Source organism: Marmota flaviventris, chromosome 19, assembly GCF_047511675.1.
Source record: "Marmota flaviventris isolate mMarFla1 chromosome 19, mMarFla1.hap1, whole genome shotgun sequence".
NCBI lineage: Eukaryota > Metazoa > Chordata > Mammalia > Rodentia > Sciuridae > Marmota > Marmota flaviventris.
The window spans coordinates 12919875-12943480 of record NC_092516.1 but is presented as its reverse complement, the minus strand read 5'-3'; the positions used below and the strand labels follow the sequence as shown (position 1 = coordinate 12943480).

The 23606-nt window shown below is 37.3% G+C and overlaps 1 protein-coding gene across 3 annotated transcripts in view; it reads left to right on the top strand.

Moving 5' to 3' along the window:
* Positions 1–21938, top strand: part of Smg1 (SMG1 nonsense mediated mRNA decay associated PI3K related kinase) — a 97179-nt gene extending 75241 nt beyond the window's left edge. For all 3 annotated transcript variants that reach the window (XM_027940968.2, XM_071605464.1, XM_071605465.1), the window contains 15 exons: positions 389–661; positions 1040–1274; positions 1533–1759; positions 4309–4459; positions 4566–4755; positions 4924–5393; positions 8519–8656; positions 10682–10834; positions 11903–12082; positions 13022–13249; positions 13903–14114; positions 14218–14324; positions 15966–16145; positions 16227–16333; positions 17352–21938. In XM_027940968.2, coding sequence (XP_027796769.1) covers positions 389–661; positions 1040–1274; positions 1533–1759; positions 4309–4459; positions 4566–4755; positions 4924–5393; positions 8519–8656; positions 10682–10834; positions 11903–12082; positions 13022–13249; positions 13903–14114; positions 14218–14324; positions 15966–16145; positions 16227–16333; positions 17352–17429 — 2929 coding nt within the window. In that variant the 3' untranslated portion in view covers positions 17430–21938. The remainder of the gene's footprint in view (positions 1–388; positions 662–1039; positions 1275–1532; positions 1760–4308; positions 4460–4565; positions 4756–4923; positions 5394–8518; positions 8657–10681; positions 10835–11902; positions 12083–13021; positions 13250–13902; positions 14115–14217; positions 14325–15965; positions 16146–16226; positions 16334–17351) is intronic.
* Positions 21939–23606: the final 1668 nt, after the last annotated feature.

Below are 23606 nucleotides of genomic sequence, written 5' to 3'. Positions count from 1 at the left end.
TGCTGAGGCTGGCTTTGAACTCGCAATCCTCCTGCCTTAGCCTCCTGAGTTGCTGGAATTACAGGCATGCACGACTGCACCCAGTAAAAAGATTCATGCTCATGGTTTTCCCACATACGTGTTTTTCCTTATCAATTAAAATATATTCTAGTTTAAGCGTGGTAGGATTGGTTTAAAGAGAGTGAGGTTCAGACATGGATTGTTTGACTCAGTGAGTCATTTAGGAAGTTGTTTAAGCTCTTGAGACTGTGAAATGGAACTAATGACTCTTATCTCTTTGAGGATAGAATGCAATTTTCTCTTGTACAGTATTTTGTAAAGTGGGAACATTATTTGCAAACTGGGTGCTAATGTTACAAGCAGGTACCTCCTTTTTTTAATTTTATAGATATGAAATGCAGTATGCTCCCCAGCCACCCCCCACAGTATGTCAATTCATTACTGCCACTGAAATGACCCTGCAGCGGTATGCAGCAGACATAAACAGCAGACTTATTCGACAAGTGGAACGCTTGAAACAAGAAGCGGTCACTGTGCCAGTTTGTGAAGATCAGTTGAAAGAAATTGAACGTTGCATTAAAGTTTTCCTTCATGAGAACGGAGAAGAAGGATCTTTGAGTCTAGCCAGTGTCATTATTTCTGCCCTCTGTACCCTTACAAGGTGAGTTAGCTAACCTTATCCTGGACCATTTCATTGTCCTAAATACATTGATGCTGGGCTGCAGGTATTGCTCTGTGGTAGAATGCTTGCCTAGTATGCTTGCGGCACTGGGTTTGATCCTCAGCCCCACATAAAAACAAATAAATGTTAAAAAGGTACTGTGCCCATCTACAACTAAAAAGTTAAAAAAAAAAAAAAAAGATGCTTATTGAGATTTTGTGAGGTCTAAATTTTTAATCTCACACCTTAATGTACTGTTTTCCTTTCCTTAATCTTATCCTATGTTAGAGTTGCCTCCTTTCTTTTCTGATTTTGAAGTCTTTTCTCTTAAGTGTGTACCTGAGTCAGTTTTACTGTGCAAGTGTCTTTCTCATTTAGACGTAACCTGATGATGGAAGGTGCAGCCTCAAGTGCTGGGGAGCAGCTGGTTGATCTGACTTCTCGAGACGGAGCCTGGTTCTTAGAGGAGCTGTGCAGTATGAGTGGAAATGTCACCTGCTTGGTTCAGTTACTGAAGCAGTGCCACCTGGTACCACAGGACTTAGACATCCCAAACCCCGTAGAAGCATCTGAGGCAGTACATTTAGCCAATGGGGTATACACCTCATTGCAGGTAAATGTGTCTAGTTCATCTTAAATTTTTTATTTTAGATATTGTATGTTGTCTTTCTCTTTAATCCAGAAAAACAGTTTGACTACCTGCTTTGAGTGTTTTTAAGCAGTCATTTAAAATAAAGATGAACGTGAAGTTTGTAGCCATAACTTGGTTATAGTTGTGTGAGTTGTTTTTTAATTCATGGCACTAGGTTTCAAAGTGTGTAATTCATCTACAGTCAGACTACATTAAAATATATTTCTTATATATTTATAGGAATTGAATTCAAATTTCCGCCAAATCATATTTCCAGAAGCACTTAGATGTTTGATGAAAGGGGAATACACCTTAGAAAGTATGCTTCATGAACTGGACAGTCTCATTGAGCAAACAACTGATGGTGTTCCTCTGCAGACTCTAGTTGAATCTCTTCAAGCTTATTTAAGAAATGCGGCTATGGGACTCGAAGAAGAAACACATGCTCATTACATCGATGTTGCCAGGCAAGTGAATGCTGGCTGCATCTTGTTTCCTCATGAACAATATGAGGCAGCCAGGTGAAAGGATTCTGAGCTCTGACTAATTTTTTAGAGCAGATATAATTACTTATAAATGTCGTGCATACATATGCTTCATTTTTTTATGATAGATTTATTGGAAGAAGTTGTCTTTAAAAAAGTGTAGAAAGATCTCATGCATGCCTTATCCCTTATCCAGTGTTAGTATCCTGCAGATTTGCAGTAGTGTAGCAATACCATGAAATGGACAGTGATGTAGTCACAGAATGTACTTGGATTTCACTGGTTATACATGCACATGTTTTTGTGTGTTTGCTTATGTAGTTCTGTGCAGTTCTTTCACTTACATGCATATATCATTTTTCTGCTATAGTTGTACAAGTGCATGCACAGGCACAGAGTTCAGGATGGTATTTTTTTTAGGCCATCTCCAGGAATCCCATGGAGGCATCTTGGATAGTTTACATGGCTAATAGAATACACACTTCACTTCAGGTGAATGCTTTTAAATGAGTTACCTTTTACAAGTTTGTATGAGATATTGAATATTGTGTTTCCTATCTCTTTAATCCAGAAAAGCAGTTTGACTTTCAAACTTGGGGAGGTTGAGTAGTTTCTCCAGGCATGCATGTCCCCACAGCCAAGCCCTAACTTTGTCCCTAGCGACTTAGGAACTCTTTATTTCTTTGTCATTCCAGTGTCTGATTCATTACAAAAAGTATAATTAAGAGAGTAAAAATAACTATCCCACCATGTTTACTCCAATGGGAAATTTCAAAGATGCAAGAAACTAGAGAGAAGAGTAGCATAATGAACCCCATTCTGCCACCTGTGAATTATGTGCATTTGCTCAGTCTTGTTTACGTTTTACTTTGCCCAATTAAAAGAATTTTTAAAAATTCTTTAGTAATATGGGAAATATGAAGTGTAAACTTACCTGCCATAGTTCCTTAATGTTGTCAATTATTTCACATTTATAAATTTCCTGCTTTCTCATGCTTCTTTTTTAATTGTTTTAGTCATGCAATAAAAGACTGTAATAATAGCATAGTTGTCAGCTGAATAGTTTTTGGATTATTCACATAATAGCTTTTTCATAATTTCTAGCAATACTTAAAAAGTTAGGTGCTACATCAATGTTCATAGCAGCTCAATTCACAATAGCTAAACTGTGGAACCAACCTACATGCCCTTCAGTAGATGAATGGATAAAGAAACTGGTATATATACACAATGGAATATTACTCCACATTAAAAGAAAATGAAATTATGGCATTTGCAGGTAAATGGGTGGAGGTGGAGAATATCACGCTAAGTGAGCCAATCCCAAAAAACCAAAGGCCAGATGTTCTCTCTGATAAGTGGATACTGATCCATAATGGGGGTGGGGTGCCATGGGAAGAATGGAGGAATTTTGGATTGGGCGAAGGGGAAGGGGTGTGGGGATAGGAAAGATGGTGGAATGAGATAGACCTCATTACCCTGGGTACAAGTATGATTGGAGAAATAGAAATGTGTCTCATTAACATTTTTAATTATCTTAAAAATTTTCTTTTACTGGTTCCAGCTATTTGGAATGATTTTTTAAAAAATACTTTTTTAGTTGTAGATGGACAACAGTATCTTTTATTTTACTTATTTATTTTTATGTGGTGCTGAAGATTGAACCCAGGGTCTTGCACTTGCTAGGCGAGCACTCTGCCACTGAGCTATGACTCCAGCCCTGGAATAATGATTTCTTCATGTGTGAGAAATATAGGTGAATATCTGGTTAACCTTAGTTTTCACCTGATAGTAACAGTTAAATACTAGAAATTATACATTTCCTATAATATAAAATATTTAGAGATAGTGCCTGGATACATAAATATTGTATAAGTCTTAAATAACGTGAAGTGTGAAGGTGAACTTAAAAAGACCTTACATTAAAAATGTGCCTGATTCAAAATGGAACATGCCAAAACATGGTCTCAATTTGCTGTGTGTAGTTGGTTCTACCATGTGGCTATCATTCCAACATACCTAGCAATTTTCTGCGTCTGCCAGCCTTAGAATTGTGTCATTTTTGACATTCTTTTTTATTATTGGAATTCATATTGCATATTCTGAGCATCAAGTGAGATTAATATTTTATGTGATAATTTTTATTGTTATAATTTAAGTTTGCGAGCTGGGGTTGTGGCTTAGCGGTAGAGCACTTGCCTAGCATGTGCAAGGCCTTGGGTTTGATCCCCAACACCACATAAAAATAAATAAAATAAAGGTATGTGTCCAGCTACACCTAAAAAAAAAATAAAGATTTAAAAAAATAATAAGTTTGCATACAATTTAGTCTCATGAACAGTTACTCTCTAAGAAATATTGATTTCATTATTGGAATCGACTCAGAATACTATTTTAAATCACAGCCTTCTTTCTAAATGCCACAGGACTTTGTATGCTTTGCTTACTAGTTCTGAGAGTGTTGATCTTTTATGTTCTCCCAAATGCACGGCTCTTCAGCAAGGGTTTAAATCCTCTTTCTCTTTCCCTAGAATATTGCATGCTCAATATGGTGAATTAATCCAACCAAGAAATGGCTCAGTTGATGAAACACCAAAAATGTCAGCTGGTCAGATGCTTTTGGTAGCATTTGATGGCATGTTTGCCCAAGTTGAAACTGCTTTTGGTCTATTAGTTGAAAAGGTAAATGCTGATTTGGTTTTATGAGTGAGTATTATAGTGCAAGAGTTATTCAATTCATTGTGTGCACAGTAGAGAAATTAACTTTTTTCCCTCCCAATTTATATAGTTAAACAAGATGGAAATTCCTGTAGCATGGCGAAAGATTGACATCATACGGGAAGCCAGGAGTACCCAAGTTAATTTTTTTGATGATGATAATCACCGTCAGGTGCTAGAAGAGATTTTCTTTCTAAAAAGACTACAGACAATCAAGGAGTTTTTTAGGCTCTGTGGTACCTTTTCTAAAACATTGTCAGGTAATATTTTTTAAACATGCTGGTTTAGTTGTGGTAGTACTTCAGTGGGGACATGATGGGAGCACACTTAATTGTGCATTTGTAAAAGCTTAGGTGCATTAAATAAGTAGTGTTATTATTATATCTTATTTTTGCATGAAATACTTTAAGAACATTTCCTTTTTTTAGGATCAAGTTCACTTGAAGAACAGAATACTGTGAATGGGCCTGTACAGATTGTCAATGTGAAAACCCTTTTCAGAAACTCTTGCTTCAGTGAAGACCAAATGGCCAAGCCTATAAAGGCCTTCACAGCTGACTTTGTGAGGCAGCTTTTGATAGGACTACCAAATCAAGCCCTTGGACTTACGCTGTGCAGTTTTATCAGTGCCCTCGGTGTAGACATCATAGCTCAAGTAGAGGCAAAGGACTTTGGTGCTGAAAGCAAAGTTTCTGTTGATGATCTGTGTAAGAAAGCAGTGGAGCACAATATCCAGGTCGGGAAGTTCTCTCAATTAGTCATGAACAGGGCAACCGTATTAGCAAGTTCTTATGACACTGCCTGGAAGAAGCATGACCTGGTGCGGAGACTGGAAACCAGCATTTCTTCCTGTAAGACAAGCCTGCAGCGGGTTCAGCTGCATATTGCCATGTTTCAGGTGAACAGTTTGTTACTATTGTTTTTTATTCTAAGTACTGGGGATTGAACCTAGAAAGCTCTACCACTGGGTTGCGTACCCAGCCCTTTATATTTTGATACAGGGTCTTGCCAAGTTGCCCAAGCTAGCCTCAAACTTCTGATCCTCCTGCCTCAGCCTCCTGAGTAGCTGGGATTACAGATGTGCCAACCCAGAACAAACGTACCTTTAGCATTTTGGTGCTTTCTTTCAAATTATTCCTTCTTTGTCTTTTATGTGGTTGAGACCATTTCACATTGACACTTCTTTGCATTTGTTCCATCAGGGTTGTGTGATAAGCATCATCTGTGTCAATGAGGATTGTTTCTTTTTCTTTTCTTTTTTTTTTTTTTTTAAGTTGTTCTTTCAGGGCTGGGATCGTGGCTCAGAGGTAGAACGCTCCCCTAGCACGCATGAGACACTGGGTTCGATCCTCAGCACCACATAAAAAGAAAATAAAGATGTGTCCATCTATAACTAACTAACTAAATAAATAAATATATTTTTTAAAAAGTTCTTCTTTTTAGATATTCTTGGTAGTAGAGAATATTTTGACATGATATGGAATATAAATTATTCTAATTAGGATGCCATTTTTATGGGAGAATTATTCTTTTTTTAAAAATATATTTATTTTTTACATATTGATGGACTTTATGAGGTGCTGAGGATCGAACCCAGTGCCTCACACATGCTAGGCAAGTGCTCTACCACTGAGCCTCAACCTCAGCCAGAATTGTTTATTTTTAATGATTTAATTTGTTCATTATGTAGACATGCATCCTGTGTTATTGAACATATAATTATGATTCTATCTAAAGCAGTTTTTGTTTCACTGATGGCTCTGATAATGTGACAGAATAGCTTTGGGTCTAACAATCTGTCTTTATTTTGGAAATTTCTCAGTTTTATTCATTGAAGTGAGTTTTTGTGGTACTGGGAATTGAACCCGAGGACATTTTTCTACTGAGCTGCATCCTGTGCAGCATCGTCACACCTCATATTTTTATTTCATTTTTTTGAGACAGGGTCTCACTTAAATTGCCCTGGCTGGCCTTGAAGTTGATGATTTTCCTGCCTCAGCCTCTTAAGTACTGGGATCTGGGAGCTGTTTTTAGAAGCTATTTTTGTGCTTGCATATTTAGGGGCAATATAACAGTACAGGCTTTGGTGTGAGATGGATTTGGATTCAAATCAGACTTAGGTATATAAGTTATGTTAACTTCCCTAAGCTCTGCTATCCTTATCTGCAGAATCATTGGATGACTGTGAGGGTTAAATATGATGAATGTAAGATGTTAAGCACAATATAAATGCCCCTGTTTTTCTTCTTCCTTTTTAAATTTATAGGCGTCAATATTTTCTATAGCTTCAAACAAGTTGTGTAAAGTGTGGGATAATTGGGAAGTTACAATTTCTGGAATCTTTTTTGACACAAGCAATGATTATTTTGTATCATTATATTAATCGTGTGCCCCCAAAGAATTGCTGATTTGAGCTAAGTGAATGGAACTAGTATGTGTCCTTCTCTATATGATTTTATCATTAGCTATTTTCTTACCCCATAAAGAAATGAAAATAATTTATTCAAACTTCTCAAATTACATTTACTACACATCATTTGGGGTCTTTTGGGTTGGTATATTTTACTATTTCTAAAAAAATGTTTAATGCTGTGAAGCTTTAAATGTTTTGTAGTTTATGTCCTTAAAATTGGACAGTTAGCTGGGCACAGTGGTACATGCCTGTAATCCCAGCTGCTTGAGAAGCTGAGGCAGGAGGATCAAAAGTTCAAAATCAGACTCAGCAATTTATTGTGGCCCTAAGCAACTTAGTAAGGCCCTGTCTCAAAATAAAAAGGGCTTGGGATATGGTTTAGTGGTTAGGCACTCTGGGTTCAATCCCCAGTACCCATCCCCCTCGCGCCACCAAAATTAAAAAAAAAAAAAAAAAAAGACAATTGTTATAGAAAATATGACAATCCAATTCTTTCAGTTTTTTTTAAAAAACTGAACACATTGCCTTTTACTCTTTTTTTCATTTGATTTTGAGGGTTGGGCCCATGGCCTTGAGTACGCATGCACAGCTCGAACTCTTTAGCACTGAGCTACACGTCTCTGACCCCTGTTTTAAATTGTAGCCAACTGTCTCTTGGGGCATCTGGTATCCCTGCTGGAACATAATAGAATGTATTGATCGCCTGGCAGCCAGTGCCTGTCCCTTCCCTTTCTTCTAGCTTGTGTATTTGGAGAGTTCCTTTTTTGTGACTGCTGCTTCCACTTTCTTCCAGTCTCCTGCACTTCCTTCACCCGGGCGCTGCTTCCACCAAGCCCGTTGCCTTCTCTTTTTTTTAGTTGTAGATGGTCATAATACCTTCATTCATTCATCCATCTGTCTGTCTATCTATGGTGCTAAGGATCATACCCAGTACCTCACACATGCTAGGCAAGTGTTTCACCACTGATCCACAACCCCAACCCCCCCTCCCCTTGCATTCTCTTTATAATTAGAGATTGTCTTTTGTGTGTGTGTGTGCTGGGAATTGAACCCAGGGCCTTGTGCATGCAAGGAAAGCACTCTATTAGCTGAGCTATATCCCCAGCCCTAGAGATTGTCTTTTGGGGTGATTATAAACTAGACTTTTATGCAGATTACTAAAATCTTCAGAATTACCATTTAAATATTGCATGTTAGTGAGCCAAGAAATATATCCGTCCTCTTCCACCTGAGGAATCCATTCTTCTATGGTGTTTCTTTATTCCCTCTCCCTGCATTCAGTCACATTGCTGCAGCTGAGGCTTATTTGATTGTGCTTTGAGGTATTGAGTGTCCAACTTGGGGCTTCACACTAGCTGGGCAAGTCCTCCACCACTGAGCTATATCCTCAACCTCTTTTATTTCTTATTTTGAGACAGGGTCTTGCTAAATTTCCCAGATTAGCCTCAGACTCCTGCCTCAGCCTCCTCAGGCATGGGCTATCACATCCAGCTTTCAGCTGGGTTTTGTTTCTCTTTCCCCAGTTCTAATTCACACTTCCCTTTTTAAGTGGTGTGTGTCTATCTATCTCCCCCCCCTTGGTATGATTACATTTCTTTTTCTTTGAACAGTGGCAACATGAAGATCTACTTATCAATAGACCTCAAGCCATGTCTGTTACGCCTCCCCCTCGGTCTGCTATCCTAACCAGTATGAAAAAGAAGCTACATACTCTGAGTCAAATTGAAACTTCAATTGCAACTGTTCAGGTGTGTTTGACAGATCTTCCTTCCAACAGCTGCTTTCTTTTAGAAATAATTCACACTGATGTTATCTCTATGTTTGTCCTTGGTTTCTAAGCCAAGGAGCACAATCATTTTCTTTTACTTTCATATTTCATTTATATATATATTTAATATTTATTTAGTTGTAGATGAACACACAGTATCTTTCTTTATTTTTTATGTGGTTCTGAGGATTGAACCTAGTGCCTCACATTTTTTAATTTTAAGAGAGAGAGAAGAGAGAGAATTTTTTAATATTTTTCAGTTTTTGGCAGACACAACATCTTTAGTTTATTTTTATGTGGTGCTGAGGATCGAACCAGCATGCCAGGCGAGCGCGTTACCGCTTGAGCCACATCCCCAGCCCTAAATATTTATTTTTTGTAATTGTAGTTGGACACAATAACTTTATTTACTTATATGTGGTGCTGAGGATCAACCCAGGGCCTTGCACGTGCGAGGGGAGTGCTCTACCACTGAGCCATAACCCCAGCCCCTTTCATTTATATTTTTAAAGTTCTTACCCCCAAAGATAACCAAATCTCAAAGCAATCATATTTCATTTACTTAAATAGTAATTATATTTTGAATCAGGAGTAGAAATATACTAAATACTTTAGGTTTTTAATGAATTTGATAACTAATTAATATATGAAGGGGGACCTTGATGATTGGAAAAACTTTGGATATTTGTTTACTGAAATATACTTAAGCATTTACATCTGGTTATTATTACTATCTAAGAACCTTGGGCATTTCTTCTGTCATATAGAATAATGGAATTGGGTGGTGTCCAAGGCAACAGAATATTCTTAAATGATTATCATTAACTATCTTTCTTTAGCTAAATATTTAGGTCAGTTTTTTAAATGACAGAAACTAGTCTTGATGAAGGTTATTATATATATGTGTTCATGTTTTATGCCTCATGTGCTCAGTATTGACTTGTTTTCTGTTTATATAAGTTAATAGTAGTGTAAAACCAAGTGTAATTACTTACATAATTTCGGGGTACTAAGTATTGAACGCAGGGTTACTCTACCACTGAGCTACATCTCCAGCCCCTTCTATTTTTTATCTTGAGATAGTTGCCAAGAGCATTAAGTTGCCAAGAATGGCCTCAAACTTGAATCCTCCTGTCTTAGCTTCCCAAGTACATGGGATTGTAAGTGTGTACCATGGTGCCTGGCACTTATATAATATTTTTGTAATGAAATGTTTTTGGAACTCAGTCTTTTGGAGATTGAAATAATCTTTCTCACACTGGGGGTGTAGCTCAGTGGCAGAATGCTAGTCTAGCATGCGTAAAGCCCTGTGTTTAATCTCTAGTACTGCAAAAACAAAACAAAGAAAGGCAATAACTTTTCTTTACAGCATATTCATCAGGAAAAAGGTATCTTTTCAACTTAAAGGATTTAACTCTTGCCCTTTCCTTCTGATTTTAGAGGTATGTGTACACGAGGGGGGGGTGTCTTTACCTCCACCTGAAATTTTGAATAAATAATGTTATAACTTTGATATATAAAACCTTCCTTGCCATGATTTTCACCATTATTTATAAACTTTTGCATTTATGGGAATAAGATTTGTGTCTTTCACAACCAAAAGTAAGAATAGATTTTCTTTAGAGATATATTAGAAGCTGAGCATGATCTCTACCACTGAGCAACACTCCCAAATTCCCTCCACCTCCTTTTGCAGTACTGAGAATTGAATCTGGGGACACTCTACCATTGAGCTTCATCCCCAGCCCTTTTTTATTTTTTCATTTTTAGACAGGGTCTTATTAAGTTGCTGAGGCTGGCCTAAAACTTGCAACCCTCCTGCCTTAGCCTCCTGGTCAGAGTGAAGTCAAGATGAATCCCAAATTGAAGCTGATAAAAGATATTTTCAAAATTACACATGTCCCACCCTCTTTATTTTGGATTTCTCTTGTATTATATAAAATGCTTGACAGATAGGAAGTGGAGAATGTCCTGAACATTCATGGAGATTCTACTGCTTTTATAGGAAAAACTAGCAGCACTTGAAGCAAGTATTGAGCAGCGACTTAAGTGGGCGGGTGGTGCCAACCCTGCATTGGCTCCTGTACTACAAGATTTTGAAGCAACAATAGCTGAAAGAAGAAATCTCGTCCTCAAAGAGAGCCAAAGAGCAAGTCAGGTACCATGATCATGTGAACCCTCATTGTGCTCAGTTTCAGGATTATAGAACTGATTGGAAATTCCATGTGATGCCCCTTGGGAAAGGAGGGGGAGAGTCCTGCTCCAGTTCACAGAGCCAGATCAATAGGTCTTTCTGGGCATCCCTCAGGTGTGAACTCATAGCTGGTTATTTCCTAGACCCTTACTGTTTCCCATTTAAATATTAAATAGATACAGCTTCTGTTGGAAATTAAACATGATTTTAATTCCATATTTGTTAAGCTTTTTTTATGTATAACTGTAGTGATTCAAAGATTTGAAAGTTTTTCTACCGGGCAGCAAAATGTCTTATAAGTGCCAGGACTTTGTACCCTGCTAGACATTTGTGGATTAACTTTGTTATATTTGGGAACATACACACAAACCCAGAAAATTATTATGGAAATTTTCATTCAGGTACGAAATTAGACTAATAAAATGATGACCTCATCCATATCAACAAAATTTAATAATAATTTTAAGTCTTATTTCATCTGTATTCCCTACTCTTCCTCCCATTCCATATGTAAATCCCCAATATATATTCCTTTATTTTGTAAGTATTTCAGTGTGTACCTTTTCAGATAAAAACTATTTAAGAATGCAACAATACTGCTAATCACACCTTTTAAAATATGCTTAATACTGTCAAATATCCACTTAATATTTTGAAATGAGGCAGGAGTAGAAGCAAAGGAGAAATGTTCTGGTAGATGGGTTTCCTGAAATTTGGATATAACACAAATTATAGCTCAGTGTTGAGGGCAGTTTTGTTATGATGTAAATTTTCTATGTAAAGACAATCATGTAGGAGGTAGATTTACTTAATTGTACTTAGGTGCTTTTGACCATCTCAGACCTAACAGTATTCACAAAAATTGTACATTAATTTACAGACTTTATGAGGATTTAATGTATTTCCCAAAAGAGTTACATTTTTAGAACCAATTATAGTCTGAATTCTGGAAATGAGTATGCAGTATTTTATTTCATTGATTGCCTCCTCCCCCCACACCTGGTGGTGGTGGTTCCCTTTCTGTCTTCACAGGTCACTTTTCTCTGCAGCAATATCATTCATTTTGAAAGTTTACGAACAAGAACTGCAGAAGCCTTAAACCTGGATGCTGCGTTATTTGAACTCATCAAACGGTGTCAGCAAATGTGTTCATTTGCATCACAGTTCAACAGTTCAGTCTCAGAGTTGGAGCTTCGTTTATTACAGAGAGTGGTGAGTCTTGCTGCAAGTAGAGAGTTGGTAATGAAAATGATAAAGCTCATGTCACACTATCAATTTAGTATATTCACTCAGTTCACATTTATTGAGCATGTGATACATATAAGATGTTCTTATGCAGGACACAGTGGTGATTAAATCTTGCTCTTAGCCCTCATGGAACTTACGTTTACGTATTCAATAGTGTAATGAATGAAGAAGTGAAAAGGCTTCTCAGCTACAGCATACCGTGTAAGTTTGGAAGGGAGGAGAAAGATAGTGTATAGCAGTGATTCAGACTCACTGAACACAGAATAGTGGGAAAAGCGCTTTGGGAAATGAATGCTAGAAAGGTGAGTTGGATCTAGAAATTTCAAGTTGATAAGTTTAGTGCTTGTGTTTTGTGGAAAGGCTTCAGGTAATCCATTAGAAAGCTCTGGTTTCATTTCAAAGAATTATTTATAGTTAGTTTAGGGACCTTGAAATAGATCATCTTTGTTGTTCCAAGTGTATTTCTCAGGTCTTTAACTTTAGAAATGTATATACTGAACAATTATGCAGAAAGTGAGAAATCTTTATATTTCCTAGACTGTTGAAATTGTTACATACTCTTATGTACATAATTAATTCAAGACTCAGCAACTGAGGTTCTTGTATCAGTTTGAGTTACTGATAGTGGATCTTTTGGTGAGGGCATGTGGCAGTAATGGCGATAGATGATTGGACTCATTATTCCACCTGATACTTAAAATCAAATGCTTGTTCTAGCGGGCTGGGATGTGGCTCAAGCGGTAGTGCACTTGCCTGGCATGCGTGCGACCCGGGTTCGATCCTCAGCACCACATACAAACAAAGATGTTGTGTCCGCCGAAAACTAAAAAATAAATATTAAAATTCTTTCTCTCTCTCTCTCTCAAAAAAAAAAAAAAAAAAAAAAAATGCTTGTTCTATTAGGACACAAGTCTTGAACATCCCATTGGTAGCTCTGAATGGCTTCTGTCAGCTCACAAACAGTTGACCCAGGATATGTCTTCTCAAAGAGCAATTCAGACAGAGAAAGAGCAACAGATAGAGACAGTCTGTGAAACCATCCAGAATCTTGTTGATAATATAAAGACTGTGCTCACCGGTCATAACCGACAGCTTGGAGATGTCAAACATCTCCTAAAAGCAATGGCTAAGGTAAGACTCCCTACCACTGACATAGTTTATATCCCCCCCCCCCCCCCCCAGTTACAAGTATTTTGGTTAACAAAAAAAGTGATCTTTTGTAAACAAAAACAACTTGAGTCATATTTTCCAACTTGTTTGTAACTGAGTTGTGGTTTCATCAACTACTTTTTTTAAAAAAGTAGAGAGTACTTTTCTGATTTTTGTACATAGAAAACCTGAGGCTTAAATTGATACACCGAATGTCATATGATTTATAATGGAACTGAGAATTAAACTTAGTCTGAGTGTTTTCAACTTCTCTTTCTCTTCCCCACCTATACCCCCAAACCCTTCTCGTTTCCTGCCAAAATGAATAAAATATTGTTCATTCCCTTTAGTATCTTATACAGTCTAGTTAGTAAGGAAACTTGAGTCCACAGAAAAGGCTAAATTTCACTTTTATCTTTACAAAACTGTAATTCAATTTTAGAATTTATTTTTAATCATTTTGAGTTTATATTTGATGCTGGAAACAAGATTCTTATAGAAAAGAAGTTAGACTATATTAAGAATATAAAACATACTGCTGTATGAAATATCTGTTCTCTCTTAGATGACTGTCTTTTAAGAGTAATTACTCAGACAAAAACCAATTTTACTAATCATTGGTATATTGACTATAGGATGAAGAAGCTGCTCTGGCAGATGGTGAAGATGTTCCCTATGAGAACAGTGTTAGGCAGTTCTTGGGTGAATATAAATCGTGGCAGGACAACATTCAGACAGTTCTGTTTACATTAGTTCAGGCTATGGGTCAGGTTCGCAGTCAAGAACATGTTGAAATGCTCCAGGAAATCACTCCCACCCTGAAGGATTTGAAAACACAAAGTCAGAGGTAAGCATGCCTTTTAGCCAAGATTTATAAAATGTAGGCAAAATATTGAAAATAGTTATCTGGTATAATATTTCATAAACATTTCATGAATTTTGTATTTCAGTATCTATAATAATTTAGTGAGTTTTGCATCACCCTTAGTCACCGATGCAACAAATGAATGTTCAAGTCCAACGTCATCTGCTACTTATCAGCCATCCTTTGCTGCAGGTAAGATCTGTCGATGATCTGTGCATAGATGCTGCGCTGTTTAGTTATACATAAGTGTCTACTATATTATTAGTCACTACAATCCTGTCATATATCAAACTCAAAAAACTTTGACTTGTCTCTAAAACGACTTGTGAGAGAGTGAAAATACCTTCTATTCAAATTCTCTCTCAACATTTATTTTATGAGCCAGATGCAGTGGTGCATGTTTCTAATACCAGCTACTCTGGAGGTGATGGTAGGAGAATTACAAGGTTGAGGCCAGCTTGAGCAATTTATTGATAACTTGTCTTAAAATTTAAAAAGGACTGGGGGTGTAGCTCAGTGGTAGAACATTTGCCTTGCTGTGTGAGGCTTTGGATTCAATCCCTTGTATTGTCCCCCTCCCCCAAAATTATACACACACACACACATATATAAAATGACTTTATATATATATATATAAAAACAAGTATGTAAATTATTTTAAAACATGCCTTTTGAGGCTAGAACGGTTAGCACACACTTATAATCCAAGCTATTTGGGAGGCTGAGGCAGGAAGACAAAGTTTGAGGATAGCCTAGGCAACTTTGACGCAACTAAAGATAAAACCCACTGTGTGTTTGATTTACTGTTCTGTGTTCACGTGTGTGCGTATGTGTACATGCATTGGCATCATTTTGCAAATTTAATTTTTATTCCCCTCCCACCCCCATTTAATATTACATGAAACCTTCCTGTATGTTTTGGTGGTCATCTGCTACTTATCATCCAGGAGTACTTTACTTCTGATCTATATCTCCAACCTCTCTCCCCTTTTTCGGGGGAGGTACTGGGAAGGGAATTGAACCCAAAGGAACTTAACCACTGATCAACATCCACGGTCCTTTTTGTATTTTTTTTTAAGGGGGGGAGAGAGAGAGAGAGAGAATTTTTTAATATTTTTTAGTTTTCAGCGGACACAACATCTTTATTTTATTTGTATGTGGTGCTGAGGATCAAACCCAGCGCCACGTGCATGCCAGGCGAGTGCGCTATAGCTTGAGCCACATCCCCAGCGGTTTTTTAAAACTTAATCAAAATAATTTTGAGATAGTCTGATACTTAGGGCCTTGCTAAGTTGCTGAAGGTGGCCTCTAATTGTGATCCTCCATGCCCAGTCCATTCCTAGCACTTTAAATTTTTTTTTTTTTTTAATTTTGAGACAGAGTCTCATTAAGATGCTCAGGCTGGCCTACAACTTGTGATTCTCCTTTTTCAGCCTCCCAGGTTGCTAAGATTACAGGTGTACACCACTACTCCCTGTTCCCTGTCATTAAATCTTAAAAATGACTTAATGGCCACATTTCACATGGCATTCTGTGTCTGTGTCTTATTAATCTTCCATTATTGCAAAGCTATTTATGGTTTTTGATACCACAATCTGGTGAATAGTGAACATCATTGCATAAATTCATATCTGAATTTCCTACCATTGAGGCTTTCTAGGACAATGTCTATGTCAGTGAATGACTTAGAAGTTGTAAAGTCAGTTTATTTTCAAGGTGGTAGTTAAGTATTTAACTTGGGATATTTATCATTACCTATTTTCTGCTCTCTTCTTTGTCTCTCCTATATTTTCTTTTTGCATATAAATTGAGCCACCAATTCTTCCTCTACAGCAGTCCGGAGCAACACTGGCCAGAAGACTCAGCCAGATGTCATGTCACAGAATGCTAAAAAGCTGATTCAGAAAAATCTTGCCACATCAGCAGATACTCCACCAAGCACCGTCCCAGGAACTGGCAAGAGCGTTGCTTGTAGTCCTAAAAAGGCTGTGAGAGACCCTAAAACTGGGAAAGGTAATTAGTTGAAATAAAGATGCCTTAAAATTTTATATGGAATTGTGTTTTGTCTTAATGTATGTTTTTATTGCTTTGTAGCTGTGCAAGAGAGAAACTCATATGCAGTGAGTGTGTGGAAGAGAGTGAAAGCCAAGTTAGAGGGCCGAGATGTTGATCCGAACAGGAGGATGTCTGTTGCTGAACAGGTGACTAGTTTTTAACATTTTAGTGCTGCTGGAAAAGTGTAAGTTTAATTGTTCCTCTTGTCCATTTCTTTGGTGTTTCACCAGGAAATGAAGAACTTAACAGGTTTTCAGAGATTTGGGGTAATAATTCTAGAGTTGTCAGATATTCACCATGTTACTCTGGCTTTTCCTCTCGTAGCATATTTTTGCTACGAGATGTGACCCAACCTTGACATCCTTCAAACTCCAATTCATTTTTAATTTACCTATTTTTGTATTCGATTTATTTATTTATTTATGGAACCCAGGGTCTCTCTACCACTGAGTTACATCCCTAGGCCTTTTTATTGAAAACAGGGTCTTGGCAAGTTCCTGAGACTAGCCTTGAATTTGTGATCCTTCTGCCTTAGTCTACATAATTACTGTGGTTGTAGGTATGTACTACCATGCAGGGCATTCAGCTGCATTTTAAGGAGGACCATCTGAAGGTTTCAGATGAAAAACTGATGTTTTTTCAGGTATAGGAGTATCCATAAAGCCTCCATGAGGATTAGTGGGTGCTTGCCTGATGTTGTCATGCTCATTGGTGTTATTGTGTATATAAATCTGAGGATGATTTCTTGAAACCCTACCGTTAATTTTTTTTTAAATTTAAGCCTACAGAAAAGTATTAGGAATACTTTTTTTAACACTTTTTTTACCTAGACTCACTAGTTCTTAACATTTTAGCATTTTTTCATATTTGCTTCTTCAGTCTTTATGTATATACAACATGTATTTCACACATGTAATTTCAAGAGCATGAGTGGGATTGGTAGGGCTTTCTTCATCTGAGGATCCATAATGGTCAAAGGGGTTCTGACTTTCCCAGGACACACATCTTGTAATCTATGGTGTTATGGGAGAACTTAATCTCCTTTTTTATCATCACAACTACATGTCCTTTGTGATTAGATACTTATTCTGAATTCATATAACTTGTATGTGAATCATGTCAAGTTCTCAGTGGTTTTAAATACCATCCTGCATATTTTTACAGGTTGACTATGTCATTAAGGAAGCAACTAATCTAGATAACTTGGCTCAGCTGTATGAAGGTTGGACAGCCTGGGTGTGAGTGGCAAGCCAGTAGATGAGTCTGGTTAAGTGAGGTCAGACATCCACCAGAATCAACTCAGCCTCAGGCATCCAAAGCCACACCACAGTCGGTGGTGATGCAACTGGGGGCTTACTCTGAGGAAACCTAGGAAATCTCGGTGCACTAGGAAGTGAATCCTGCAGGACAGCTGCACTCAGGGATACGCCCAACACCATGGCCTGCAACCCCAGGGTCAAGGGTGAAGAAAGCAAGCTCACCGCCTGAACACGGAGATTGTCTTTCTGCCACAGAACAGCTGCAAACGTGTCAGGAGGTTAGCTGAGAAAGAAATCGGGATACCGCGGAGCACAGAGTGATTTGGAACTCCATTCCACCTGACCCTGTGTGTACAATCCAGGAAAAACAAACCCCGCTCAGAAACAGAGAAAACTGGGGCCGCGAAGAAATCACAGCCAAGGAAGATTTGATGCATTCAGATTCTCGTGAAACACTTGTTGCTTGGCAACAGTACTGGTTGGGTTGACCAGTAGGTACAAAAAAGGCTATGCGATATGAATTTCAGAAATGGACTGAAAATGGAGAGCTATGTAACAGATACACTACATTGGAAGAACTTACTTCTGAAATGAAGGGAAGAACCACCCCGCTGATCCCACTCCTCCCCACCACCTATCCGGTCCCCTTTAACCTGATCTAGTAGATTAGCCATCTTTCAGACTCACTTTTATTTCAATCCTCATGTTTCATATACTCCATCTCCATGCTGTTAACTTATATTTGGAGAGATAAACAGGAATTTCTCCAAAACCACTGATAACATGGAAAATTCAAGGATTGTTTAAAGGTCTGATGATCACATACAAAATGTAATTCTGGTTATTTAAGTCATTTCTGTGATTCTATCATGTACAGTTTCCAGAATTGTCACTGTGCATTCAAAATTAATTAATCTAACAGACATTTGATTTTTATGTACACTCCCCTCTGCTTATAGTGTGCATTTTTGGAGGTCATTCAGATTTTCCCTCTTCTGTGATTGCTGTAGTTTCTTTCATAGAAAGTAGCTAATCCAATGTAATCTTTTACCTTTTTAAAAAACCAGGATAGAGTACCTATTAGAGTTTTACATTGTTGATGACAGATTAACAATAAAGTGATGTTCTGGTGGAGGTAGAGTGAAATGTTTAATTCAGTTTTCTTATTTGATACTTTTAATTTACATCTTGTAAATTAAAAGTGCTTTAGTTTATCTGGTATTTCAGGACATGTACATGAAACATCAGACAAAGTGAGAACCACCAACATCTTTTATTAAGTTCAGTTATTAAAATAGTCTGTGAAGTGCTTTACTTTTTGCATAATTTTAATAGCTTGTTGTTCAGTGATATAATGAATTCATGATTAAGGTTTCCTTAAATTTAGCATTGCATTTCAGTACTGACTGACTGTGTGAGCTAAATTATTGATCCAAATAAAAATCCAGTCTAGGATTCTTAAAATCACGTATCAACAAAATAGAACACAATTTAAATCTTTGAGTACATTTTTCTTGCATTTGAGAAATTAGGACGGACAGTCTTCACTCTACTTGGCAGTCTTCATAGACGAAAGGTAGTAGGGAAAAATCGCACCTAGCTCTGGGCCTTTTCTGTGTTCTGATTGCCACATTAACCTATGATCCTTAAATACCTGTGAGAGAATGCATTTCAGTGCCAGTACTTTCTTTATACTTTAATAAGTATTGCAAGAAAGCTGGTATTTTTAAATACCCAACTGTCCAATAGCAAGCTAAGGAAACTAGCACATCCAATTTTCTTTTCCTTATTGATTTTTGAACTTTACTTTCACACTCAAAACAGCCTAGCTGGAATAAGAATGCCATATTGTATTTTGCACACTGCTTAATTTCCTGGAAGCTTTGGGAGCTACTGCATTCAACACTTGATTACCTCTGCTCTCTCAAGATTACATAGTCTTTTCAGCAACATTCTTTATTGTCACCAGGAAAAACTTATCATGATGATAAAACCAGTTCACACTTGATTGTCCTGATAGTGTTCAGAAATTGCTTCCACTTTGGTAACGAAGATAAATTAAATAGGTGAATTTTATTGCCTGTGAGCTTTCAGGCTTCAGAGGTACTACCTGGCACCTTATCCAAGCAAAAAACAAGACAGCTTTATTTCTTTTTTTAAAAAAAAAAAAAAACAACAAAAAACATGTGCCTCTGGTAAATTGTCCATCACTTTTATTTAAAAATGGTCCCCCAGTGGCATATACAGTCGTAGGGCAGACAGGAGTAGCTGATGACTTCAGCACTTGCTTTTTCACTGCACTCGGGACAAGACCCTAGTCTGTAAGGTTTGGCTTCCTCTGTGACGTCATTCTGCAAATAGCCCTGCCCCTTTGGAACTTCTGTAAAAGTCCTCATCAGATTGAGAAGACAGGGCCATATTTTGGGGATTATCTTGTAAAATACTGTAAAGTTAGAGTGCTATGATTTTGAAGTCACACATTTTTGATGATGAATTACCTGTGGAAAACCAGGGATCTTTTTCTGTCCGTCTGTCGTTCTGTCTCTTCCTTCTATTCCTCCCTCTGTCTTCCCCTGTCCAAGTCAGTGGGTACAGAATAATCTACAAACAACCTCTTCTATTCAAAGTACCCTTGGAAATTTGAAGTTTTAAGTGTTTTGTCTTTAATTTGATGGAATCATCTATTTTTTTAGTTGATTTCTCTACAAAGCTGTGGAGGCCTAGAAGTTCACGGAGCTATTTCTCTTTTACTGATTCTTTGGCGTGTCTTGTGATTTCTCCATTTCTGGTTATAAGTTCCCACAGTTTAATGGATGATTATTAAGATTCTTTTGTGTCTGTTGCTTGTGCTGAGTTGTTTTTTGTTTGTTTTTGTGATACATGAGATTTCTGTGAGAACTCATCATTAGGCTCTTGATCTGCTTCCCTGAATTGCTCTTTTAGAGCTCAAACCCCAGGTTCAGGGTGAGGATTTCTAATACAAAGGAAAACTCTGACACTTTTGCCCTTGACACTTGTTTCTATTACTTAAGCTTCCTAAGTAGTTTTAAATATTGTCCAATGTTTGTGGTTACCTGCATTTTTTGTTTTGTTTTGTTTTTTAATTGTGGTTATTCTGATGTGTGAAATTTAAGGAAAGAGCCATTTAAAAAATGCCGCGCAGGGCAATGCAAGTACAGCCAAATATTAGAGTTGATGTGCAATCTTAGGTCCTTTTTAATCTGGGGTATTATAGGCAGTACTTTCAATCAAAGTCTTCCTGGCCTATTTTCCTCCACCTTTTTGTAATTACTTCTGGGGGCTTACTTGTTTGGCAGTACTAAAATCAAAGGAGCTGGTTCTTCTTTTCTCCCAATTCTTTTCATATTAATGAAAACGCCTACAACTAGCCTATTACTCTTAGCCTGTTACTCCTGTTCATATACATCAGATCTCAGTGAATGTGTTACTATTAGCACATTTAAGCATCTTTGTTTTACAAAAATTTAGATGAGTATGAAAACCAGTGTTCCATTTTATATCTTGTTGAGCTTGTAAAAAAATGCCAATAATTTAGAATTAGGATGTTCCCCCCCTTAAATCAAGGAGGTAGAAATATTAATGCAAAGGTCACATCAATGAGGTAGATTTTGTTTTCAATTATTTGGGTAGCATTAGAAAGATTCCTCCTTTGGGGAAATACTAGCAAGCATCACAGAACTTTTCAAATGTTGGGAAAGGGGGATATTCATTGTCTTATGAAACCCTAAGGGTTTGCTGCACTTTGCCTGCTTTTTGGCCTGGGTAACTATGTCACTATCCTTATTTACATGATGGCAGACTGACTCTTATTGTGAGAAGCTTTTGGTTCAAGGGTTAGTTGTAAAGCAATCACTTAGGTAGGGTCCCTTGCTTTCCATGGGAATTTGGCTGGGCTTACTAGGAAAAAACCCTTTGTTGTGCTGATATAAAAATTGACATACAATTAGCTCGAATTTTGAAGATGGTAAACTTAAATAGCATGTTGTTCTGAAATGCAGACTTTTAGAATGTTTTTCTTTCAAAACAGGCTGATTAAATATAGTTTGTTTTTGTTTTCTTGACAAAGTTTCGGCTCCTGTTTAAAGTAAATGCATCACTTATTTTTCTGGTTTAAATTTTCCTTGTATTTCCACCTGTAATGTCAGTGGCAATGACACCATATTTCAATTGTTAATTTAGTTTTTAACCCTTATAAGAGCAAGTTGAGTTGAATGAATCTTCCTTGTCCTAGTAACATTGTATAAATAGTGGCTTCTCTGTACAGAAGGTTGTAATGCCTCCTGATGGATATAATTTTGTGATTGTATTTAAGATTAAAGTTGAATAAATCACACCAGCTTCCTGAAAATGTTCATAATGCATCTTTTGGAAAACAAAAATACATGGCCTACTTTGCATATTTGCATTAACATGGCAAAGATTATATGAGATATCTGTTTTTCAAAAAATAAAGGTTCATTCTTAAAAGATACAGCATTTAAGCTTTGAATTTATTGAAGTAGATTCCAGAAAAAGTCATTTTGGAACATGGGTAGCTTTTTTTCCCCCCCTCTTTAAAACACTAATTACCTTTAAAAATTAAAACCTTAATTCTCAAAAAAATAATGTTCTGTTTTTGAACAGCAATGGAAATTTTGCACTTCAGTGGGAAAGTTCTTGGTATTAAGGGTCAATTTATTAAACTTAATTTCTTTTAGTATTTACCAAATAAAACTCCAGCAGACCACTTTTGGCAAATGTGTATGTTCCCTGGGGCATGAAAACCCCGATGAAAGATAGAAATTGTCCAAATTGTCCGTCCCGCTGTTCGTTGAAAATGATGTGTGTTGCCTATAGGTTCTGTTAAAGGGGATTTATATAGTAACTGCGTAATCATCTGAACAAAAGATTACTTCCTATCTTTGTGGTACAAAAATAGTGCTCAGAAGAAAGCTCCATTGAGGGTAGTTATTTTTAATAGTTGAACCACTTGGACATTTATTGAGAGACCTATTGAAGTTCTAGGATATGCATTTGGAAATGATCTGGGAACACATTCTGGGAATAATAAATTCCAGGGGAATCGCTGAAGTTTTTTAACCTACCTTAAAGACTGTTAGGAACTCTGTCCTTTCCTTTGGAAGTGGATATTACTGTACCTACAGCAAGACTGGCACCTCAATGCTCATGGTAATGTGGGGAATGATTACTTGAGTCCTTTTAAAAGTTTGAAGCAGGAGTTGCTGCTCAAATTTCATAGCTTTTAAGTCTCCCCAAATAGGCTCCATCACTCTACTGCATCTTTTGTGTGTGTGTGTGTGTGTGTGTGTGTGTGTGTGTGTGTATAAAATCTCCTGCTCTTTTCTCCCAACATTCCCCAAAGTGTGACTTCATGGAAGAGTAGTATTCCTTTGCAAAAGGTGTGTTGTTTATTAAAGTATTTCAACGTGATCCAGACTGCTCCCAACCATCCAAAGCTCCAAGGCAAACTGCACACTATTTCCTGAAATCCACAACTCCTGCCCTTGCCAGTTTATGTAGGGGAGTATGTGGTCTGCGCCTATGTTCTCTCATATTTCTTTCTGAATTCCCTGAGTTTTTAAAGAATCTGGTAAATGAATTCAAAATAAATCCAATGTATAATATAGGTGACTATAAATGAATGAGATTGGTAGTTAAAAACGATGCTTAATTGAGCCAAAGCAAAAGGCTGACCAGGTAGGTGTTTGACAAAAGTTTGCACCGAATAATGAAAAGCAGTTGCATTTTGAAATTCTGGATAGAGAAGGTAGTTTCTTAACATAGTTAGTCCTAACATTGCTTATGCGTTCTACTGCCTGAGGTTTACATCTTTCCTTAATATGACCTCTAATGCAAGAAGGTCCTGTCAAAGCCATCCGTTTTTGGAGAAGGAGCTTATTTAACCGAAATGCCCCATAAAGGACTTCCCTAAATACCCCATGGGAAGAAAACCCTTTTATAACCAGGTGCCTTTTTCACAAGTTCTCCAACTATGTTTTTGCCCCGCCCCCAAGTTAAGCCTTATTCCTGCTGGGTAAGAGGAATACAAGGCAGCAAAATTCACAGAAAGTAGCTCTTTTTTCCTTTTACTCGAAATTTCATGAGGTGGGCATGAGAGTCTTCTGGAGTCACAAATACA